This window comes from Myiozetetes cayanensis, unplaced genomic scaffold (assembly GCF_022539395.1).
Source record: "Myiozetetes cayanensis isolate MyiCay16 unplaced genomic scaffold, myiCay2020 scf18, whole genome shotgun sequence".
Lineage (NCBI taxonomy): Eukaryota > Metazoa > Chordata > Aves > Passeriformes > Tyrannidae > Myiozetetes > Myiozetetes cayanensis.
The window spans coordinates 5,066,607-5,090,139 of NW_026087389.1; the positions used below are offsets into that span (position 1 = coordinate 5,066,607).

The window sequence follows — 23,533 nt, forward strand, 5'->3', positions numbered from 1 at the left end:
TCAAACTTATCAACACCAGTCATGTGCATGGGCTGAATGTATTTTCTGATGCAGGGCTATGAAAATTGGGGCTGATTGATTTACAGGACTGTCCCAGCTGTTGAGTTTATCTGGTTGTCTTAAAAGCCTAAAGAAAAAATTGCTTTGAAGGAAAATTTTTTTAAAGAATAAAGAGATCCTTTAGTTAAGGGTTAATTGTGGCATTCAGGAAAGGTAACTCATTAGCATTATTAATCTAGGTCTGTGACTGACCCTGTGGGACTGTGCTGTGTGTGCTCCAGGTGGCAGATGATGGAAGATCCATGGAGAGGACAGCACATCTCCAGCTGGCAAGCACATGAAATAATCTGTGTGAAATTGGAGAGTTTTAGGGGAGTTTGGAAGTTTTAAGGGCACAGCACAGAAGTGTACTGGGATTTACTCCTGTATATTCGTTATGAAATGATACAGTATAAGGAAGAGATGATTTATGTCATTGTAATACTTGTGTAGAAAGGCTCCTGTTAAGTATATCCCTATGTTGGTGTCTTGTTCCAAGCACTGGGATTAGCTGCAGGTGATAAGAACCATGCTTTGGTTTTTGTCTGAAGCAAGCTGTTCCTTCCTTCCTCTTTAGTTAGCTGGGTCCATTTCAGTTTGCTCTTGTATGTCATGATACCTGTCAATCCAATAGTCCAACACGTTCTGAATTAATTGTGAAATGCTTCAGAGTAGATGGAACTGGGACTGATTTTAATTATTATTAATTAAACATCATCAACAAATGCCAAGCAGGAAAAGTCATTGTTTTCAGTGCTTCTGTGTCCTCTTTTAGACACTTCTGAAAATCCTACCTGTGAAGTCCAACTCTTATTAACCACTTCTGTTTTATGAGAAATGTCACTCCTCATCCTGACATGACAGGGAAACACCAATATTAGCTCACCTATTGCATCTCTTTAATTTTGTATTATGTTCTGTGCCAAAGTTATAAAGTACATTTAGCAGGATCCCCTAAAATATTGCAAAATGAGAACAGGATAATGATGGAATGTAACTACTTAGCCAGATCACACAACTGCAATGCTTTGTGTTGCTAAGAAGGACTTACTCCATGTTGCTTGCAGAGTTGCTGTTTTGAACCTCCTTGAAACCTGGAGGAAGTCTAATTTGAGAAATTTTATGGATTTCTTTATGTAATAGTTCTAAGAAGCCTTGCCCCCAGTGACCTAATTATGTCACCTGGATGCTGCACAACTTTGTACTCAAGCAAGGCTGCCACAAGGCATGTGAGCTTTGTACTGAATTTTTTTTGTAAATTGGATTTCATCTCTTCTTCCCCCCCCCTCCCCAGTACAAGCTGCTGATTTCAACATTTTACCTGAGGTTGGAAGCTCCACTGATTTTTGTTTTCTTTTGGATTTTGTTTATTTATTTTTTTTCCTTTCCAAAAGGCCAAGGAGGCAATGATAAAACTAATTTGTCTTTTTAATCTGTACCTTGTAATTAGAGCTAGGAGGGGCTGGAAAGACATGCCAAGCGAGTAAGCTCTTTTTCTTTAAAAGCTCTCCAGGCACATAACTGAGTCTTGGGAGACCTCTAAAGGAAAGCACTAATGAAAATCCTGCAGAAAAGGAAAAATAAGCCAACAAAATTAAGACTTAAGTGTGCTATTTTTATTCAGGAGTGAGGGTAAAAAAGACTCTGGTGCCCCCTGGGTTTGTTCTCAGATAAAACATTTGAATCACTAATTATTTTTAAATGTTCTTTTTGTGTGGATGAGTTTCTGTCTTTGTTTCTGCCCCACTGATTTCCCCAGTATTGAGATTTTAGGTGATTGAAGATGACGTTGATCTTACTTGGAGGTTCTGGAATCATTTTACCTCAGCTTTGTTTTAAAATCAGGTTTTTACTGAGAAATCAGTGATTTTCATGAAGCTCTGAAGCACAAAACCCTAACTTTATTTAAATGCTGGAAATGGAATGGCTGTGGAATTTAGGCACCTGGGTCTCAGAAAGGCTTAGAAATACCAGCCTTTCACTCAGGCAGAGCACAAAGAGCAGTCATAGTCACTCATGTTGATAACCTCAAAGAAGGTGATGGTGGTGGAAAGGGTCGAGGTGCCAGGGCTGGTGTCTTGAGAAGCTGAAGTGGGTGTCAATCATTCCTTTGGGCAGGATTCTGCAGTCTCAAGCCATCAGATCTCTGCTGGCAGAGCAATGCAGAGCAGTGTTGGTGCATGGAGCTGCTGACAGGATTGCTCTAGCACAGCGGATTCTTTGTTTCCAGGAAACACACATGAAAAAGTTTCATTATTTGTTCCCTCCTGAGCGCGTTTAACTCCATTAGCACAGTGAACTCCAAAACATTCCTTCTGCCAGTTTATCCCCCAAGTCCCATGACTTCTGCTCTCAGTGGCTTTTCTCCTTAGTCTTTGACAAGCTTTGTTGTATAAATGCCACTCTGTAGAATCAAAATGATGCCTCTGAACGTTGCTCTGAAATGGAGATGTTGCAGAGTTAACCCATATTTTTCATTGGCACATTATGGTGTGCATGAGATGTACAGTTTGAGGAGGAATATTAAGCCTCATCTTGTGCTGGCATTCCCAAGGACAAAGGAGAACAAATGTTTTTGAACAAGATGTCTTTTGATAAATAAGGTACCCAGTTAAAACGAAACTCAAGCCCTTTTTTACTTACACAAGTTTAGCTTTCAGTCTTTTTAAAGAAGAGGTGTCCAGGTGAATACATTTGGTCTTAGCTGGCATTGCTTAAAAGTGGATTATTCCCCCCTGCCTTGGTGGGACCATGAATGGTTACCTTTCCCTCGCCTCTCTCTTTTTGAGTTGATGTGGAACACTGCAAAACTGGTTTTATCTCCTCATTATTTGGAAACAATCCTCTATCCTTGGGGCTTTTTGAAGTGGTTTGGGTTATTTCTTTGTTTTCAGTGGCTTAGTGAAGTTTGCTTTCTCTACTGCCTTAGCTGAAGGACAAGGCTGAAGATCCATGACATGTCATCCATGGTCTGGAAGGAGAAAAGGACCAGCAGCAGTTAGGACTTGTGGACTGAATGCTAAATGATGGGGATTTCTATATTTCTAAAACTAAGTTTTGGAAAACCAGCAATATCCCCCATCATCAGGGGTGTTCTCAGCTATGCCTTTGACTTCAGTGTATTAGTTTTCCAAGTGATGTAAATAAAATCAGTGTGCCTGACCTTCTTTATGAGCTGTGCCTCCATGCAGTCACGGCCCTGGTGCAAACACTATCATCTGGATGTTAGCAAGCAGCTGTAAACCTCTATTCCTTATTGCTCCCTGGCAGCTCTGTGCTATGATGCAGCTCAGCATGCAGATTTTTGAGTAAGGAGAGGCAATAGTTTTCAACATAAACAAGTCCGCTGGGTCACATTAACCTCCTTCAGTCTCGGTGTTAAATAATTAAAATAAACTAGGTAGTGTTTAACTATACGTATTTAGAGGCTTACTGGAGAGGCTTATTAGTTCAATATTCTAACACAGTGTCTTAAACCTTCCTGAGCTCCAGGATCCCTTATTAAATATTTAGTGCATATTGCTGAAAAAGTCAAGATTTGCTTTATTTTTTAGAGGCGATTTCTATTCTCAAAATTCATTCAGCCTTTAAAATACTGGCCATCTATAAATAGCACTTTTCTCAAGTTGTCACTTCTTGCCACCAAGGAGTATTTTTCATTTGTCCCAGTCTTAAATAGTGCCACGAGAATTAATACTTGCAGAAGGCTCTGCAATGCATCCTTGCTGTGCTCTACAGAACCACCTCAAACACCTTTTTAAGCAATTCATTTGACAGCAGCTCCTTTGGATAGGAAGAAGATGCGTGTCAGCTGCTGACTGTGCTTCAGAGACATCAATATTTCTCCTCTTCTGCTTCTAAAACTGTCAAAATGAAATTAGTTAATTGGTGAGTACTTTTTGTGTAGTTGCTGTGGGATAGTAATTATTGGTGACAAGAGCTGCTGGATGTGCACTAATGCAGTACAGCAAAACCTCCAACTTGAAAATAGAAGGCATTCTCCTGCACATATTACTATGACTAGTCATTTTGCCATAGTCTGGCTTGCTGTAGATTCAAACTTTCAAGTTCAAGGACTTTTTGCCAGGGGAGAGAAGATTTTGCCTTGTACAGAGCAGAGTTTTATGAGACTTGCCACATAGCTAAGCAAAGGCAGCTTAGTGGATTAAAATAGCATCAGTGCTATCTGTAGTCTCTAGGGTGATGAGTTGTAAGGAAAGGCAAAGACCTCCAGGAAGGGATTTTGTTTCTGTGGAGTCTCTATCAGATGTTAGTGTGTAATAAACAAATAACAAATTGTTTCACTGAGTCCATTCTCACTTTGCCTAATTACCTGTCTCAGTTCAGAACCGGTGAAGACAAGACATAAACCATGCTGTATTTACTGTTACACCCAGGCCCTGATTGCTTATTAAAAGAAGTTGGGTTCTGTGCTCTTTCTGCCTGTAACTGGAAACTCGTCACTCCCAGCTACAGGCTTTTCTTTCAAGATTTTAATTCATCACTTTCTGTGTTGTTGCATGGTCTGAGGTGGCAGCTGAGAAAAAAGAGACCCTGTTCAGCTCCAGTAGAAGCATCAGCTTTGTAGTGTGAACATTTCTGGGCAAACCATTCACAGAATTCTGCAAAGAAAGCTGTTTTCTACTTCTAACAGTGAGTCCCCATAAGTGGCCTGTGTGCCTTAAAACATAAACTACCTAATAATCCACATGCCTAAATTTTACTTAAAATCTGCCAAAGGATAATGTGTTAGACTGGCAACATGTTTAATCTCTAATATAGAATCTATTCATCCCAGTAATTGCCATCCACCTCTCATCTGAAACTCACCTGTGCTTTAAGCAGGGAATCATGATCAGTCATAACACTGTTCTCATAATACTAGGAAGAAGAGATACTAGGTGAGAAATTCTTTTAAAGAAAGTACTCCCAATTTTGACAAGATGGTTCATGCACAAATATATCTATTTTTGTCACTGCATTATTTTCAGATTTTATGGAGTCTAGATTAACAGATTTCCCCCCTTCTCTACTGGAATTTTTACTGAAATTTGGTAGACATGTAAAAAGTTCATTTAGGAAAAAATCCTCTGGTTTGAACTGACAGAAACATTAGAAATCTCTTCTCTCTTACCCAATTTCAGTGCTTTTAAATAACAATATATTACTAAAGTTCCTGATACAATGTCAATTATTTAAAATAAATAAAAAAAGGAAAAACAAGTTATGATTTTACAGAGACTGCACCTTTTAGCCTCAGAGTGCAAAATGCATTCCTGAAGGAGATAATTTACTCTGTTTTCTCTAGACCATTGCGAGTAGATGTCAGGTTGGTTGCCAAATAACATGTCTGATTTCGTGTTTAATAGTTAGTGAAATTTAATGAGTACAATGTGAAAAAGGAAATAGTTCTCAGTAGGAAGGGAGCTGAGTTCTTCTTTCAACACACCCTGCTGTTCATTCGATTGTAAAAGTTACCCACAGGTGGCAATTCAGTGCTCTCAGTGCCTTGCCTGTGTGAAGGGATGAATGTGTAGCCAGAGCACCTTGGGAGCAAATCCACCCCACCTCCCAGGCTGAATAGGCTTCAAGAAGAGGGGAAAAAGGGCAGCCTTTGGATCTAACAGGATGGTGTTGGTGGGCTGAGGTTTTCACTATTGGTATCCAAGGTACTTGACATTTAAGGCACTTACACCTAAAGCTCAGGAAGGGAGTGAAATTTATGCTTAATACAGAGGTTAAGTCCTTCAAGTGCCGAGTTGTTGCAGTCAGGTTGGAAACCATGCTAGAAAGCTGCTCCAGGTTTTTCTGCTGGGAATTGTTTGCCAGCTGGGTCCATCAAAACACTGTGTGCTGTGTCCTGTGTGGGCTTTGTGGAGAGGCAGCAGAGAAATCCTCCTGAGAACTGAAGGGAGCCTGTGAGAAAGATGGAGAGAGACTATTCACAAGGGTGTGCAGTGGCAGGATGAGGGGATATGGCTTCAAATTGACAGAGAGTAGGTTTGGATTGGATATTAGGAAGAAACTCTTTTCTGTGAAGGAGATGAGGCACTGGGAAAGGTTGCCCAGGGAAGTTGTGGTTGCCCCATCCCTGGGAGTGTTCAAGGTCAGGTTGGATGGGGCTTGGGGCAACCTGGGATAGCAGAAGGTGTCCCTTCCTGTGGCAGGTGGGTTGGAACTAGATGATCTTTAATGTCCCTTCCAATCCAAACCATTCTCTGATCTGGAGTTTCTAGGACTATCACACTTTTCTTCGACTGTCCCATCCACAGCCAATGCAGAATGTGTGGCTTGGGGACTCTCACGTAGATTTTACCTTCGTTGGAGTTGTCATGGTATCTGGGGGAATTGCATCCTTGTGAGGGTTTAGTGGTTCAGCTCTTGCCTCTAGGATGTGTTAAAGTTAAAATAGTCCCTGAGGAAAAGGTGATGCTGAAATGTGTCTTTTAGTCACCCTGTGTGGAACTGTGAGTGCCAGGAAGGGATGTGTGTTCTGGTACTTCTTGCTTTTTTAGGAAACTTGCATGTCAAATTTCCTTCAGCAAAAGTAGGATATCTTAGGTGAAGGGCTGGATGTTTTTAATATCTGAAGGTCCAGTTCTCTCTGGTGCTGAGCCTTGTAAACCAATCCTCTGTGTAACTTGGGAGTTAGGAATACTCTATACGTGACCAGATCAAATTATGAACATGGTGGCTATCAACAAACTGCTCCAGTTTTTTTGCAGCTTCTCAGAGCACAGAATGCTTGGAATATGACAGTGAGAAACCTGCTTTTGTGTGTGTAAGTGAACTCTTCTGGGGTTATGTTGCTGAAGCTGGATACCTTCTCAGTAAGGCTATTTCCAAAGTGTACATATTTATGATAACCTCAGGCCATCTGCCACCAATTTCAGCATGAGTTAAAATATTCATCCTAGATACATCTTGTGTATCACAGCCAGTGATTCACAGCAGAATGTATCTTTTACTGTATCTTCTTGTTTTAAACCAAATAACTTTTTCATACTACTTTTAGAAACTTTTTGTCTCTCCCTTAACCTTTGCCCAAAAATAGAAGGAAATTTTGCTTTAGCTTCTGTGCTGCCGTTTTTGGGTTCTCAAAAGCAACTTGTTGGAGACTGCAATTAAAATTATTACAAATTTCCCATGTAATACAGAAGTAAAAAGTAAATGATTTTGTTAGAAGTATTTAAACAGAAGCTTGTCTGCAATAAATCATATATAAAGTGACAAAAGTCACTTTTAAAAAGCCATTTCTTTTTCAGTGTTTTCATGCTGAATACCACCATGCCTGTTCTTTAACAATAAAATTTTATAATTTTTTTAAGCAAACTCATATTTTTATTAATGTAGAAATGTAGGTCTTTTTACATTATAAGACTCAGACTATTTCATTAAATAAGTTAAGTCATGGCAGTCCAAGTGGATGAATTATTCTCCTCAAAAGTTCTGTTTGCCAAGGTAGAATTAAACTGGTCTAGCCAGGACTGTCAGCGTGCTGACAATTGAGTTCTCTTTGTAGAAGTGGTAGAGCAGAAACCAATTCATTAATTACGTTGCTTGATCTCAAATGGTCGGGTTTGTGTGCTCAGAAGGTGGATAGTCACTGTAAAGAAAGTCTTGTATTTTCTTGTGCTCAAAAGAGGCACTTGTAAATAATTACAAGATGCAATCACACAAGATCAGGAAGCCTCGCTGGATTAGTAATGAGATACAGAGCCTTTTACCTCAAGGTCGTTGTTCCTAATCCAGATCTACCTGGTGGTGTTCGGAAGTGCCATCAGACAGGTGCTTAGTCTGAAATTAGCTGGAGATCTCAGGGTTGTTAGTAGGTACCTATCCACCAGAGAAAAATGACTGTGGGTGTGATTTTCTCTTTAGCTGTCTCTCCTTCTCTCCCATCTAGATAGGAGACAATTTCTGCTGTTCCTTGTGTTGTGCTGACTGAGTAAGATTAATGTGAGTCTGGGCAGTTTCTCTGCTGCTGAGAGCTGCCTGCTGGGCACTGATGGTGCTGTCAGACACGAGTGCTCTGCCGTGGGCACAGGAGGGAGGCAGTGCAGTAGTTCACTTTAAAGGAGAGGCTGGTGGAAGTTCATGTTTACAGGCTCGAAGGACAGTGTGAGGAGGCAGTCCAACCACACAGTGTCCTGGGAGGCTCTGAAAACAGCCTGAGTTGAACAGGCATGGCTGGAAGGGAAGTCCTTTTCCATGGTCCGTCCAGCGAGTGTCTCATACAGACTAAAGGACCTCATGGCTCACTGTCAACAGTGGCAACAACGCAGTTGTCACTGATTCCTGCTGCTGTGGTTCACTGCAGATCAAACTGACCTCTTCTTGCATTCTCGGGATCTTCAAGCAAGGAGTCTTGCAGAGGAACGTGCCTTTATGAAGCTGCTGCTCTGCAGGACAGCTATCACAAACAATGCCTGTTGGTTCTCCTCATCCTGCCTCTGGTGAGACACTGAGCTGAAGAAAGTACCAAAAGGACTCAATGTATAACCTCAAAATGTCCATGGATTTTCAAAACCAGTTACCATTCTGACAATTAATCTTGCACGTGAGGCAATGTGTGTTTTGAGATCAAGAAAAGCCAACCACGCTAGCAGAAACTGTTTTTTAATGAGTTAAAGTCAACACAGTTCTTAAAGGTAAAAAAAAAAAACCCAGCATGAAATGTTGATTTGAAATATTTTTTGAGAGTATGATCAGAAGAAACCTGTTAGAAGTTCTGCTTAGTAACATGCAAACTGCAAGAGAGAAAATCCAACTGTTTAAATTAGAATGCCATCTTTGTGGAAGGAGTGGAACTAATGACAACTCTACCAGGTCACCTTTAAACTTTCTCAGACAAGGGAGATGGTGGAGCATTGCTGTTAAAGTCAATGGCTCTTGGGGGAGCCTAACCAGCACTGTGTAAGTTAATGGCATGTCCTCTCCTGCCACCTATGGCTGCTCCATTATCCTTGAAAGCAGCCATCAAATTTGCACAGCTTTAACAGGAACATCTGCTTCTCTCCCCTGGTTGTTTCCTTCACATCTGCAGTGGTTGTGACAGGGCACGTGCTCTTCTTCATTCACCCTCGTTGCTCTGACCTTTCCTGTGGCTCATTTTTTATGCTCTGCCTCCTTAATGACTATTCTAATTCATCTCTGCGTTTGCTGATAGTCTCATTAGGGCCAAGGGAAAATTCACCAGGTGAAGGAAGCCTGTTGTTTTCTGGTATGAATAAAAGTTTGTCAGATCTGACAAGCTGGCTGGGATATGTTTGAGGGACAATTTCCCTACACCATTTCTGCAGTTATGACAAGTCTTCCTGATAAAAGAGCAGTCCCTCTCTTCTGTGGTGAATGAAGTGTGTCCCCTTTTCTGCCTGACCTTTTTTTTTCCCCACCCCCAACACCTAGTAAGGTATCCAAGAGTCTTCCTGCTATTTAAACATCTTATTTCCATTGATTTAAAGTAGATTTCATTGCCAACATAAGAACTGGACAGACATTTAAAAGCCCTTGGGAATTTGAGACTTCTCCTTCAATTCTACCTCCTTTGAGCCTCCACTCTAAATATGCTTTGTCAAGTGTCCTGGAGCAAAGCCAGTGTCTGTCTGGTTATGTACAGGTGTAAGGAAATGCTATGGTTGCAGCTGCTACATTAGGAAATAAATGTGCTTGGATATCGGGGAGCAAATTTCCATCTCATGGCACAAAACCTCCTTCCAAATGCAATAATCTAAAAGAGTCAAGAGCCTTCTTTGTGCTCTGAGTGATGACAGTAAGGATTGAGTAAGATTTGAGGATCAAACTGTCAGACTTTCTCCCAGATTTGTAGTCTCTTTCTGTCAAAGCTCCGACATGGTACGGAGGGAGGCTTTTGATGTTATTCTTCAGTCTGCTCCTCTTGTACAAATTGCAGGATACAGTGGCTTCAGTTTTATATTTTAACTTTTCATTTCAAGCTGAATTAAGACGGATATTCTACCTAATCATCGTTAAGGACTGTCAATTTTAATAAGAATGGAAGAAGAGTTGGCTTCCTGGGTGCTCGGAAGGGGATGTGTGGAACAGGAAAGGAATGTCTTAACATACAGTTCTTCCAATTTTGAGAAAAGCCTGTTAGCCCTCTGTTTTTACTGATTCACACAGCTTTTTTTGTAGCAACTCACACTGTAAGCCTGGGTGAAATATCTTTACTGTTGCTGGTCACCAAATGAAAAAAAGCTGTATTTGGGTAGAACAAGCCATATACTGACTGTAAAAACAGCTTTTGCTGCATAAGATCAGAGGGTTAATAATCCACATAACATGGAGGCAATAAGGTGAAAGACCAGTGTAGAATGTGTGTTGTGGCAGCACCCAGTTATTGAACACATATCTCCAGCTTTGGCTCTTTGAACTGCACCTCTCTGGGATTTTTCTTTGCAGCTGAAATGTTAGAATTTTGGACTTGAACCTTTATTCTTAGGTAAAGAAGATTAAAAGGCGAAAGCTGAGAGGCTCAGGAGATCTGCAGAATCTTGAAAAGAAAAAGAATTAATGGTGAAGCTTTGACAGAGAGTCATCAGTGTGAAATAGGAAACGTGCAGACCCTCACAGTTTCTGAATTCTGACCTTTTAAATCATTATTCTGTTGTTACCAGTGTAAGTCAGGGTCATGAGTCTAAATGTGGGCCTATGGGAAGCTGTTACTAGGTTCTGATTCTCACTTTATTTCATTGTGACTGTATTTTATATGTATTTATTATCTCTTTTACTGTTACAGTGTAACATAAAGTGGTGGTACTCTGCAGTGTTCTTTTTTTCTATATATCATCATTCAACAATGCTGTCTGACAAAACGTCTGTTGACATTCTGGAAACCTCACTTATGTTTTGCACTTATGAATATAGTAATCAAAATAGCTTAAGTTCCATTCACTGTTCAGCCAGGTTGGGTACAGTCTGCACATGCTGAAACCACTTAAAAGTGCTCATGGCACTCAGAATTAAAAATGCATTTGTGCCATTTAGTTTTATGACCTGTTATTGCTTAACTGGCAGCTGGATCTTGCACTGCTGTGATGCTTTCCTTGACTATTCCATTGGATAATCTGGTGCCCAGTGCATTAACTGATCTGATTGCTTGTAACATTCCCCAAAATTCCATTTGCCTGATTTGCCTATTGCATAAAAATTTCATCTCCCTTCAGCAGTGAAATGTATCATTCAAATTCACAGTCTTATCTGCTGGTTCTGGTTTTTGCAAAAGAGAATTCTTCCAGTAGCAACAAATGATGCTGTATAATTTTAATAAACATAGAACAATTAGTATAAAGAGATTCACTGCCAAAGTCAGTCTTTTAAGACTGTCAAATAGGACAACCAGAAGAACTTTGATAAAGTTACAGCATTTAATGACAATAGTTACGTCTGGATCCTTCTGGAGCAGATTCTTAAATGAGGATTAACTAATGAATAATTATTTATTTACCTACCTATAACTGCCAAATTCAGGCAGAGTCCTGTTACTTTACAATCCAACAAAAGTAATTTAATTTAATTTAAGGAGGAAAACACACCTTTGTAATAAAAAATCAAACCCAGAAAAGCAGAAGTTCTTTGTACTTTGAAAATGTGAGCTGTTTTGAGCACTGAAAGGGAACATTTCCTTGATTGCCCTCCCCGGTTTTACTGATTCTACTTGGACATGAGAAAACAGATTCAATTTTTACTCGAAATGAAGGGAATGCTTCTTTCCCAAACATCTACTTTGTTTTCTGGCAGCTTCCATTTACTTAATCTGCAGAGCCTAATGGCTTAGATGACAATTAGTGTTTCATATTCTCTAAACAAATACCATTCTTGTCTGATGAACGACCTTGAACTGGGTTAAAAATACCTCTGGTATTTAGTAGATTACAAATGTTTGTTTTACAGAACTAAGCCGAAAGTGATCATTAGGCATTTCAGGTGATGGAGGAATACTCGGAAAGGCACAAGGCCTAATCTTCAAAATATATTTTGTTGCATGTCAGAGACAGACTTAAAAGTTTTTAAGTCTTTTTTTTTTTTTTTTTATTTCTTCAAGATTGTTGTACAGTCTTTCCTAGTCTGTGGTCCCAGGTATGCTATATTTGCTTTCCTAGGCAAGAACGGCCCTGTTTTTAGAGGCCAACAACACTCGCAATTGAGGCGTAAAATTTAATTTTTGCTTACAAACTGGTGAGTAGCTGTAAGCCTGGCCTGTATGGATGTGTGCTTACCTGCTTTCTTCAGGCAAGCAGAAATCTCTCTAGAGAATAGTTTCATTCTTTTTCCCTTTCTCTCGTGATAAATTTGTGAAGGAAGGAATAAATGAGAGAAAAAGAGTGCCCTGCATGTAATAGCGAGAGTGAATGTTAATGGGACACATGGGAAATACTTCTATATTACAGAGCACAGTGTGGCTCATTTGCTACAAGTTATGATTGAAAACCGAATCTTTCCTTGGTATTTTCTTCTCTGCCTCGCCTAAAACAGCCACACAGCGGAAAGTTCCCCACAGGAAATGATTAGCACTGCTTTAGTCTGAGGGATGTTATGAAGTCTTAGGCTCTTAGATTTCATTTGTACAAGTGATACGTGTGCTAGAAGCAGGATGAATATTGCTGCCCAGCTGAAAGGCAGGTCTTATTGATTGACTTCAGTGTAGCACTCTGGCGGGTAGAGACACTCATGTTTTAATTTGGTTTTGCTTCCAGGTCACCCTTCATCCACCTTTCCATTTGCAGCAGCTTCTCCCTCCTCCCTTCCCTATTTACAGCACCTTCTCAGCTGTTTTGATTTATTGACTGCTCAGATTTAATGCTTCATCCCTTGGAGAAGTCTCAGTGCTCGTGTCTGATCTAAGGTCACCTACGCTACTTATTCCAGCGGACTTTAATCTCCATATGGATGTGACCTCTGACACTCACCAAAGAATTCACTGTTACATGGTTCTCTGCAGCTGTGTCAGCAGGTTCTTTCCCCTGCTCTGAAGGGTTATGCTTTTGATTTTATTAACTCTTTGGGTCTCATTATCAGGGTTTGAGGTCACTCACCTTTTTTCAAATACAAAGCTACATCTCCTGTACCCCTAGGGTTCCTCCCTAATTAGCTGCTTGTTTTGAGAGTTGCTTTTTACCTCGGGTGTCAGTTCTCACCCTGTACAAGTTGAAGTGGTTCAGGGCTGGTTTCCTGGTTCCCCAGTTCAAATGCTGACCGTGATTTTGCACATTCCACACTCCTGGTTTCCACAAGTGATGAAGCACAAATGTCTTGACTGGAACAAAAGCTGTAACTTTATGGGCCATGAGAAAGAAAGTCTGGTTGGAAACCTGCATATTGTGGAAGCATTAACCTCTGTTTCTTCATCTGGAAGACCATTGTATCTTTGTTTGCTTTTTTTTGGTTACAGATATTGGCTCTAGGTATCACAATACTACTGTTTGATGATTGTGAGAGTAATCAATAGTGAACTGGATTCCTTGCTCCCTTTTTTTTTTTTGTATCTTGGTGTGTGTGTTACCTCTGACTTTGCCTGCTATCAGGGACGGGTGATTATGGGAAGTTGTTTCTTGTCTCTTTATTTCTAGAGTAGTTGAACTGGGATTTTATGGCAGTTCTGGACTATCTCTGAGCAGTCTCTTATTGCCAACAGGTTCAAAGTTTAAACCTTAAAAGTGAAACTGGAATGATTTCTATATGCAGAGACAATTTATAAGAAAGAGTATCTATCTATCTATCTATCTATCTATCTATCTATCTAAATCTAGTCTATATCCTTGAGGAGGAAGAACATTTAAGTCAGAACCTTATGACGTGAATGTGAAACTATGAAAAAAATCCAGTGGCTGATGGAATGGTAATAAAGTTCTGCTGAAATTCTCAGCCTAGAAGATGGTGTGTTAATTTCACCTCTCAATGACTTCTAGCTTATTCTCTTGAGAAGAGTTTTTATCTTTAAAAACACCCCTCCTCTGCTTCCCCCCCCCAAAAAAAAACCCCAAAGCACCCCCTGAGCTGGAGAGGGTCTTGTAAATATGTTTGGTAAATAATATGAAAAATAGCAAATGTTATTTCCTTTAATATATGTGTTTTTCTAACAATATTTGCCTTTTGGTGTGTACTTCTGCAAGTTCACATATTTGTAAGCAAAAGCCAGCATGAAATGAAGGCAGAACAGATGATGAACTGGCACCAACATTTTAGAGTGCCTTCCCCTTCCAAACAGCATCAGTGTTTCTCCTAATGATGTCTGCAATGTTTGGCTCCAAAGCTGTTCATCTTCCTATTGACAGCCATCCTCTTACCCTTTAAATAAATGATGCAGTTGATTTTGTGCAGACCAGTCTCGTTGGTTTTGAGGCTTTCTGAGGAATGTGCTGAGCTGGGCTCGTGTTGTCCTACTCCCAAGATGTTCTGCTCTCCACAGTACAGTTGCTGTCTTCATCAGAAGTGGCAACTTATGAAACAGAGATAAAAATTCCCTTTAAATCTGTCTTTTCCTTGGGCTTCTTAGCTAAGAAAGTAGCAAAAGAGGAGGTTGCTCAGAATTTCTGATGGAGGCATGCTGCCTGCATGTATATTGCATTGGAACAGCACTCCTTGGGAGTGATTAGGATTAGTCTCAGAGATGAAAAGGATGTGGACAGATTTGGTTAGCAACCTTCTGAAAACCTTCCTCTTTCTTTGATAAGCTCCTTGTAGTTCTGAAGCACGGCACTACAGTGTTTGATATTTTATTAACAATAATTGTATTTCCCTCTTTTCATTTGAGCATTTTGAAGAGTTTTAGAAGCTTTAATTAAGTATCTGCCCTCTGACTTCTAGGAAGAAGGTGAAAATACGGTCTTGTCCAGTACGTTAGTTGAAAGAAAGTATTAAACTGAGAATAAACAGTTCAGTGGTGATTATTGAGTCAACTCTACTCACAACACTTGTGCTGGCTTGTAATGTGAAAGCCAATAATTTCCTGTCTTGTACTTTCCTATTTTTCAGTGATGATGGCTGTGTGCTCTAAGTACTCTGGGGGTTGTTTCTCAGCTCTGCAGGGTACATCCTTCTGGGCTGAAAACCCTACAGATAACAAAGAAATGGTCACAGAACACTCATTTGGCCACTCCTTGAGGTCACTAAGAGGCATTCTGGACTTGGGCACCTGAGGCCTGTTGTTATCTGTAGGTATCTCGTAATGGAAGGCAGGAAAATTCACAACAGGGAGTGTCCTGGAGGTTGCTTCCATTAGGGAGTCCTGTCCCATTCTGTCTGTGCCCTTTATGGAGAGAGAAGGAAAGTGTCCTCAGTGATTAACACTGGTATTTCTAGGGAAGCTGAACTGTATGGAAATTGGGATATGGATAACAACACATGTGCCAAACTCCTGCTCAGAGGTAACCCAGAGCCCCACAGGTTCCAACCCTCATTCCCCATCCTCTGCAGTGCCCGGCTGGCAGATGTTCTGTCCTTGATATCTGGGAGGTGTTCCATGACAGGAACCTTTCTCTGGTAAAATGTAGGTCTCTTTGGAGAGTTCTCTTATTTAAATGTGAAGGTGTAACTGAATTTCAACTACAAATATTGACAGCCCTGAAGTTGCAGATCTGAATAGGTTTACAGGTGATGAGCTATGAATTTATGGGCTTTGCTCTCCACAGCCTGGCTTTGTCCCGTTCCCTCACTGCAGTTCTCCCTGAAATGGCTTTCCTGATGTGTCTGGTGTAGAATTCACTTACTGTGATCTTCATATTTTAAAAGCTCTTCAGTCCCTGCTCCTCAAATGACTTGGCTTCCAGGGACTCCATCAGTTATAAAACACTCTAAGGCTGTTCTTGAGTGTTTCTGTCAGTACACTCTCAAGCTGTACATTGAATGTACTTTAAACCTGAGATGAGGGTTTATTTAGTACAAGATGAACAGTAAAACATTCAGGAGAGTATTCTTATATACCTTCTTTTTGCTGCCTTTGGGCACCTGAATGCAGACACAACAGGCCTCAGCAGATGTTGGTAGCAATAGACTGAGTTGGTGGTTGGTTAAGATATCCTGTGATTTTTCTTAAGTGTAAAAACCACTCAGCAAAGGAGAGTGCTTATCCTCAAGGTTGCTGAAAGCTGGCAAAAACAGGACCAGAAGCCACCAGGTTAACCCTCAGCACTTGTTCCGCACCTGTTCACAGATGGGTCTGAATATTAAGAAATGTGTATGGTGTTCAGCAGGATAAAAAGTGTTAAGATGTGTGTGTGAACAAGCAGGAGGAAATATTGATGAGAACATGTAGGAGGGGAAAGACTATTACAAGGGCAATCCAATTAATGCAAATGATGCATGCAGATGTCTGTGGCTTTTTAGTTCCTTTAGTGTTCTGCTCCTTAAGAGCTGTGCACTGGGGACAAGGGAGGAGAGCTCTGTCTTCCTTTGGGTGCTTTCAACCCTTAACATCCCACCTCTGCCAGCAGATAAAGAGGGGACACCTCCTCTCACCTGCCTGTGTAGCTGCAAAGCGTGAACAAGTGACACCAAAACAGCTACTAAACCAAAGGGTGCACTGATGAGGTGACTTAATCCTGCCTTCTGCAAACAGCAGTGTCTCTGTTGGCTCCTGGTACTTCAGGGCAGAGCTGTCACTGCTTTAAAATTCAAACAACAAAATTGAAAGACAGCCCCAGGTTTTTGGGGCCAACCTGTTTGATTTCTTTTGGTGTTGGCTTAACAGGACTCTTCACCTGAGGGAAGCAGGATTTGAGCTTGAAAACAGATATTCTTGCAGCTACATACTGATTGTTGGAGCTGGATCTGGTCCATCCTTATGATGTACTGTCTGGAAAAAAGACTTCTACTCTTATCTTGGCATCTGATATCTGGTGACTAATGACTTTAATTAAAATGAAGACCTGGCCACTTGGTCTTTCAGATGAGATACATGGCAAACATGTGGCCTGGGCAGTTCAAAATTTTTGCTTTTTCTTCCCTCCATTATAAAATCTCCTTCTCAAGAGACAGTCCAAAGTGACCTTTCTCTCCTGAAGTCAATAGAAATTTTGTTGTTGACTCCAGTGAACGCAGGGATCACCACAGTAAGCACTGTAGGAAACTAATGGAAGTTTTTCCTGTTTACTCCAAAGAGTTTTGGCTCAGGCTGTAGATCTAATGCAGAGATAATTAAATAAATACACTCTCTTAAATTAACAACCTACTTTTACAAATCTTTTCTATCAGAACCCCGTGCCACCTTATTAAGTCCAAGCCAAGCCTTGTCATGCAAGGTGTTGTGTGGAACCATAATTTGGAATGAAGTGGCCAATTTACCTTGTCTTCTCTGTATTTGTTTTCCCTACTGACTTACAGAGAAGGTACTGTCCTAGGGACTAGTAGCTTTTTTCATTTTTTCCAAGTTTATTATGATATGGATGTTAGGTGCTTGCATGAAAATTCAGTCTGCTGATAAACTGTGTTTGATATTAGTTAGCAACAGATTTTGTAAAAAAAGAAAAAAAAATCCAGAAACCAAAAAAAACCACCCCATTCCAAACAACAAACCCCAAACAGAGCAAACCTGGAGTGAATAGTGAAAAGCCTCCTGTTTGCCACTTGGAGGATTGTCTGTTCCTGAAGAGTGCTCTCCCTTTCCCCTGCCTTTCCTGAGTCTCTGTGCCTTTGATATCAGCCACACCTACACCAATAACTGTGCTGTTGTCTCTTCTCATATCAGGAGCCTGTACTGCTTTGATGGTGACTATTTTTATTATTCTCAGCCTTGTCTCTCTGTCTAGCTCACTTATGAAATAACTCCCCCTGTTCTGTAGTGCTGTTAATTTACAAGGTGCTTTACAAACACAGATAAGAGCCTTCCAAGGCTCTGCTCTAAATAGGACAAGACAAATGCAAGATGAAGCACTTGAAGGCTGTTCAGGGAAGTGAGGACGTGGAAAGGACTTATGCAAAGAGGAGAGGGGTTTGTGGAGTTTCTGAGAAAGGGTTTTAGGCAGGGCAGAGAGTAAGTCTGGCAGTGGAGGATAAGGGTCAGGTGCAAGGAGCAGTGAGGTCAGATGGGGAAAATAACCTCAGAGAAATAAGGGACAGGGAATTGTGAGGAAATGCACTCGTGAGCATAGAATATTTATAGAATATTTATCACAGGTTTATTCAGAATGTTCTAGGAGGGAACTTGAGAAATCCATACATTTGGGTGTTTTTCTTTTCTTTTTTGACAAAACTTGACTGTCCATGGCAGCTTTTCAGCCTGCCTTGTTCTTGTTGTCTGCAAGCAACAGGCAGTGCTTACATGTTGTTGTGTTGGAAAGTTTCCCTACTGTTTAAGATAAGTTTCTCCTGCATTAAATATTATCCTGTCTATTTATGAAGGGAAAGAATTGAATATCAAACCTAATGGAACACAGGAAGCCAAAGGAAGGGAGGGTGTGTTCTGTCTGCATGTCTTGTCTTCGTATCTAATTGACCTCTCCAACCTCCTTTTCTCCCCCTGGCTTTGTAAAGCCCAGGGAAGATAGACTGAAAAATTGACTTATGATGAACTAATCTTTGTTAGGAGGAATAGGATAAACTCAAGGAATGAGCCAGATCCTACAAGATGCTTTGCCTCTTTGTCTTCCTGGGATTTAGGCTGACACTGGGGGGAATGAGCACCTCGCGGGACTGCAGGAAATGTCTCTTCCTTTGCGCGCCGATGTTTTGTTTTTGCTCTCCATCGTTTGTCTCTGCATTTACTAGGCCAGCACCAGGTCAAGCAAGGGACATGTGAGGTTGTGGCCGTGCACCGTTGCTGCAATAAGAACCGGATCGAGGAGCGATCCCAGACGGTGAAGTGTTCCTGCTTCCCGGGGCAGGTGGCTGGGACGACACGGGCCCAGCCCTCGTGTGTGGAAGGTAAGCAGCCTCCTGCTCGCTCGTGGTTCATTAAGATTGTTTGAGGAGTTCAGTCTCCTTGATGTTTGACTTCCCACTGCCTCTAAAGCATAATCCTTTCCTTTTGTTAATTTTGGAAACATCTCTGCGCGTTGATGATAATGAGTCTGTGCATAAATCTCGGTGTAATTAATCCTCTTAATATATGTACTAGCCCATTTTGTGTCTGTGCCAATAAAGCTCCTTAATTTTTTCCACACAAGAATTCTCCTTTAAAACTAGTCCGAAAACTGCATAAGCCAAGAAATTCGAGCTTAGGGTATTAACTCTTCCAGGTGTCTTAAGACAGAGGAGCTTGGCTAAAACTCAACAGATAATAAATGCAACCCCAAGGCTGGGCATGCAGATAGTGCTTGGACATCTGATATTGAGAGCTGTTCTCTTTTCACCATTTAATGTGCATAATGGGCTCTTACACTGGACACCAGTGCTACAATGATGCCCCAAGTCTATTCAGTTCCATGTGTGGCAATCCCAAGTATTTCAGAGTTTGGAGAGTGAAGCAAGCACAGGGCTGCACAGGACACAGTGTCTGAGCTAGGACACCTCCCTGGGGAAGGGAAAATGGGGCCCAGTTGCCTTAGTCTACTCCATGGACAGGATGCTGCTCTTGTTCTTAACGTAGTAAAGCTACTCTGTCTACAAGACACATATATTTTTTTTTAAATCTCAAAGTTACCAGTATTCTCTATTTTATAAGCAAGTCTCTTCTCTTTTTATTCTTTTTGCATAAAATTGCAACCATTTCAGTCAAGAATAAAACAAAAGCTTCAAAGTCCAATTTTAATCTAGTGTTCAGAAATATTTAGTTTCAAACATAAAACTCTAAGTGCATGTGAATCTGTTCTTTATTTAAAAAAACTCAACTTATTATGAGGTTCTCAAAGAAGATATTGAAGAAAGTAGATTTTTCTTTTCTATTTTTTAGATGCTTGGTCTTTTCATGCCTTGTAATTCAGGAATACAATCAACTTTAACTGGGCAATTTGTTAGGGAGTTTTCTTGTTATATCAGAAATATCCTCTGTATTTTTAGGTGACACATCAAACAGCAGAAATGCTGTTACATGTAACAGGTAATAGAAGTCAGACATTATTTTAAACTAATTTAAGGATGGCAAAGGTAAAACTGTCATTCTATGGCAGAATTCTATAAATATTGCAGAAACTTGATTGAATCAATAATTGCTGAAGGAATTTTGTAGCTGTTTTTTTTCTTAAAGTATAGTTTGAAATTAAATGCAACATAATATTATGAATATAAGATTTTGATTTTTAAAGTAGAAGCCTTTGATTCCCCCTCACCCCTTAGGGTAGTGCTTTAGCAGATTTCACTTATTTTTGCAGGCATGTGGGACTACAGTTATAGTTTCTGTGCCACAGAACTCACTCTCTATCCTTAGCCCCAGGATTAGATGTGTTTTCTCCCACTCTATACATATCCTTCAGTAGGTTTCTACACTGTGAAAGCCTGAAACAGTTGTGTCTTGAATTTGCATATTACAATCTGATACAGATATTTAGTTTTCTTTTTCAGCACATTTTTCCTGAATGCATGCCTGCTTAATTTGCCTATAGTTTGCCCTGAGTTTAAAGGGAAGGAGATACCCCAAGCATAGAGTTACTTTTCTAACCAAAAGATTTTATAAAGCACTTGTCTTGTGGTACTATTTTATTTTCTTTGAACTTCAGATGTTATCCAGTAGTACTGATCATTTACATCAGATCAGCAACTCTCCCTCTGCTGCTGATCATGCACATGGTGGTTGGTACCTGTAGTTCCTACCTTGAATCACCCAGCCCTCCCTACCACAGCACACCAGCTTTTTTACTCCACCCTTTGTGACCTTGTCCTCACCCCTCTTTCTGCCTGGGAAAGAAATCCCTAAGGTGCCAAAAGCAGGGCTCTCTGAGGAAGTTTTCCTTCGGCCTCTCTGCCCCATCTCTCCTCCCTTGTTCCTTCAGTGAAGGTTTCCTGCCTCTGAGCTGCGCCAGTTTGGCTGCTTGTGAGAGGAAGGAAAGGAGAAAGGGAGGAAAATTTCCTGGCTTTTATTTCAGACCATGTCACAGGTGTTTATTTTGCTTTGTTGTTTGTGGGGTTTTTTTGTTTGTTTGTTTTTGATTTGGTTTTGGGGGTTTTATTTGTTTTGTTTTTCTTTAAAAAACAGAGCCCCACAAAAACTGCCAAACAAGCTGACAAAAATCGTGCTGCTGCCCAGTGGGGCAGTGACAGCATGTCCTTGGCTCTGTGGGGCTGGTGGGCATTCTAAGGAGAAATCATTCTCTGGAGAACACCTCTGGACAGCCAGTAACTAGAGTTTTGCCAGCCTGATCCTCAGGAATCCCACGAGAATCCATGGAACTAAAGGAGCTATCGGAGTAACTGAGGCACAAGGGGTTCTAGATACCTGCAGGAAACAGGTGACTTCCAGATCTGAATCTGAACTTATGTTTTGAGGTATATGAAAGCACATTCCCACGTCAGGGTGCAGGCAAAGCCTCAGTGTGTCACTGCATCCCTGCTCCCAGCATTCCTGTGCAGAGCTGTGGTGATGCAGCCAGGACTCCCAGGACTCGCTGGCTTTGAGGCAGAGCTCTGAAATCACAGCTGGTTTGCTGCCAGGATCTCTTGCCTCCTCACAGGCCTGTGCATGTGCCCTCAGGCTTCTGTGTTTACCTAAAATAAACATGGTATAGAAATTGGAATAAATTTAGAAAGTAGCAGAGATAAAATAGATGGCTGGACCATATGCCTGGAGTGGGAATGATCCCTCACCTCCTTTGAAGCACAGTCAAGTTTCACCCCCTTTGTCAACAATCAATCAGCATTAATGCAAATGATCTGAGATACAAACGTCTGGTGAAAGTTCACACTCGTTCATACACTGATTTTATAACGTTATGAGACTGAAAGATTAGTTTATGAAAGCCAAACTGCTGTTCCAGAAGGATATTTTTTCACAGTGCTTTTCACATAGGCTTTGAGTGAAAGTGCAAAACAAAATAATTGAATGAACACTTCAGCAATATCCTGATGTCAATCTTACCTGCTTGTCACCCTAATTTAAAGGTTGACAAACATGCCTTAAAATTAAAAGGAAAGAAGTGCTTTACCTGAAGTAGGCTGTTAGTTTTGTTCATATCTTTTGAGTGTGTTATCCTTTAAAGCATGCAGTTCAACAGTTTGTGCACATAATGGCATAATGCAGACTAGCTAAATCAACATTTTAAACCATATTTTATTTTGAAATTCAATCTAATTATGTAGGATTGTGAACTGACATAATTCGTAATAATTTTCTGGGTTTCGGTAAGTCCCACGAACGATGCAAAACTGAGAAATGCATGTAGATGTTTGCAGCTGTTTGTGGGAAAGTATATATCTTTTTACCAGCAGTTTCATAAAGTCATGACTAGTTTGTAAAAATAACAGGCATGGTCTTATCAATAGAAATTGGCTTAAGTGTAGAAGATTAATAGATTTGCACAGTTAAGGTGTACTACTGTAGTCTTCCAAAACATTTTGCAAAACTGGCACTGTAACTGCAAGTAGATTTTTAGTTGATAATCTAATGCTTGCCAGTGGTTTCCACATTCTTACCTGCCCTATTTGCTGACAGACCTCATGTGGTTATATCTCTGTGCAATTCCATTTTCTCACCCAGTGAAGGGAGAAACTGGCATTTCTACCTCCAGTCTTGCATATGCATATCTGGGTTAAACAGGAAGCCTCAGCTTCATTCCACCTTGCAGCAGGTACTTGACTGAAGCATGTAAATGAAGGAGGCAAGTAATTTTTGTAGTCAGTGGAGATGGAAAGGCCCTTCCAGAGGTCAATTCAAATGCTGGAGTCAGTCTCTGGTGGTGCTTGCCTGTCTTCACCATTTGCATATGGCATTTACCCTTCTGAGGGCTGGAGAAGTGTTTTAGCCACCTTTTTAGCTCAAAAGCACTCTGTGTGATTCACTGTTAAAACAGTAATTGTTGGTGCTGCCTTTTGAAACCAAGCAATTCAAGATGGCACAGACAAACCTCCCTGCTAAAACCAATAGTAATGAAGATATTCTGTCCTGTTTCTCTCTCCTGTTTCTAGCTTCCATTGTCCTACAGAAGTGGTGGTGTCATATGAACCCCTGTTTGGATGGAGAGGACTGTAAAGTACTACCAGACTATTCAGGTTGGTCTTGCAGCAGTGGAAATAAAGTCAAAACCACAAAGGCAAGTACAGAGATGGCCTATATTTCAAGGTGGCTCTTGCTTATGGCATTGCATCTGTGGGTGTGAGCATCAGTACCAGCCTCCACAGTGTTTTGGGAAGCAGTGATTAATGTAATTGCTCTCAGGGAGGGTCAGAACAGCCCCTTCACTCCTGGAGTCAAACTGAAGAAGACCCTGCTTCAGTCTCTAGTGGGCAAAGTAATTATTCTGTTGTGACCAGTGCTAGAGGGATAATCATGTTCCAGGATCAGTTCTTCAATTTGCAGATGGAGTACATTGCTCCATGTTTAACTTTAGGTGACACTGGTAAATTCCTGTGCTACTGGAAAGCCCGTTTAACTTTAGAAAGTACCAGCATG

The 23,533-nt window shown here is 40.8% G+C and overlaps 1 protein-coding gene across 1 annotated transcript in view; it reads left to right on the forward strand.

The window, feature by feature from the left end:
- The window catches only part of TAFA4 (TAFA chemokine like family member 4), a 43,863-nt gene that overhangs the window by 15,348 nt on the left and 4,982 nt on the right, over nucleotides 1-23,533 (forward strand). Inside the window, 2 exon segments of the mRNA XM_050312918.1 lie at nucleotides 18,763-18,918; nucleotides 23,050-23,133. Coding sequence (XP_050168875.1) covers nucleotides 18,763-18,918; nucleotides 23,050-23,133 — 240 coding nt within the window.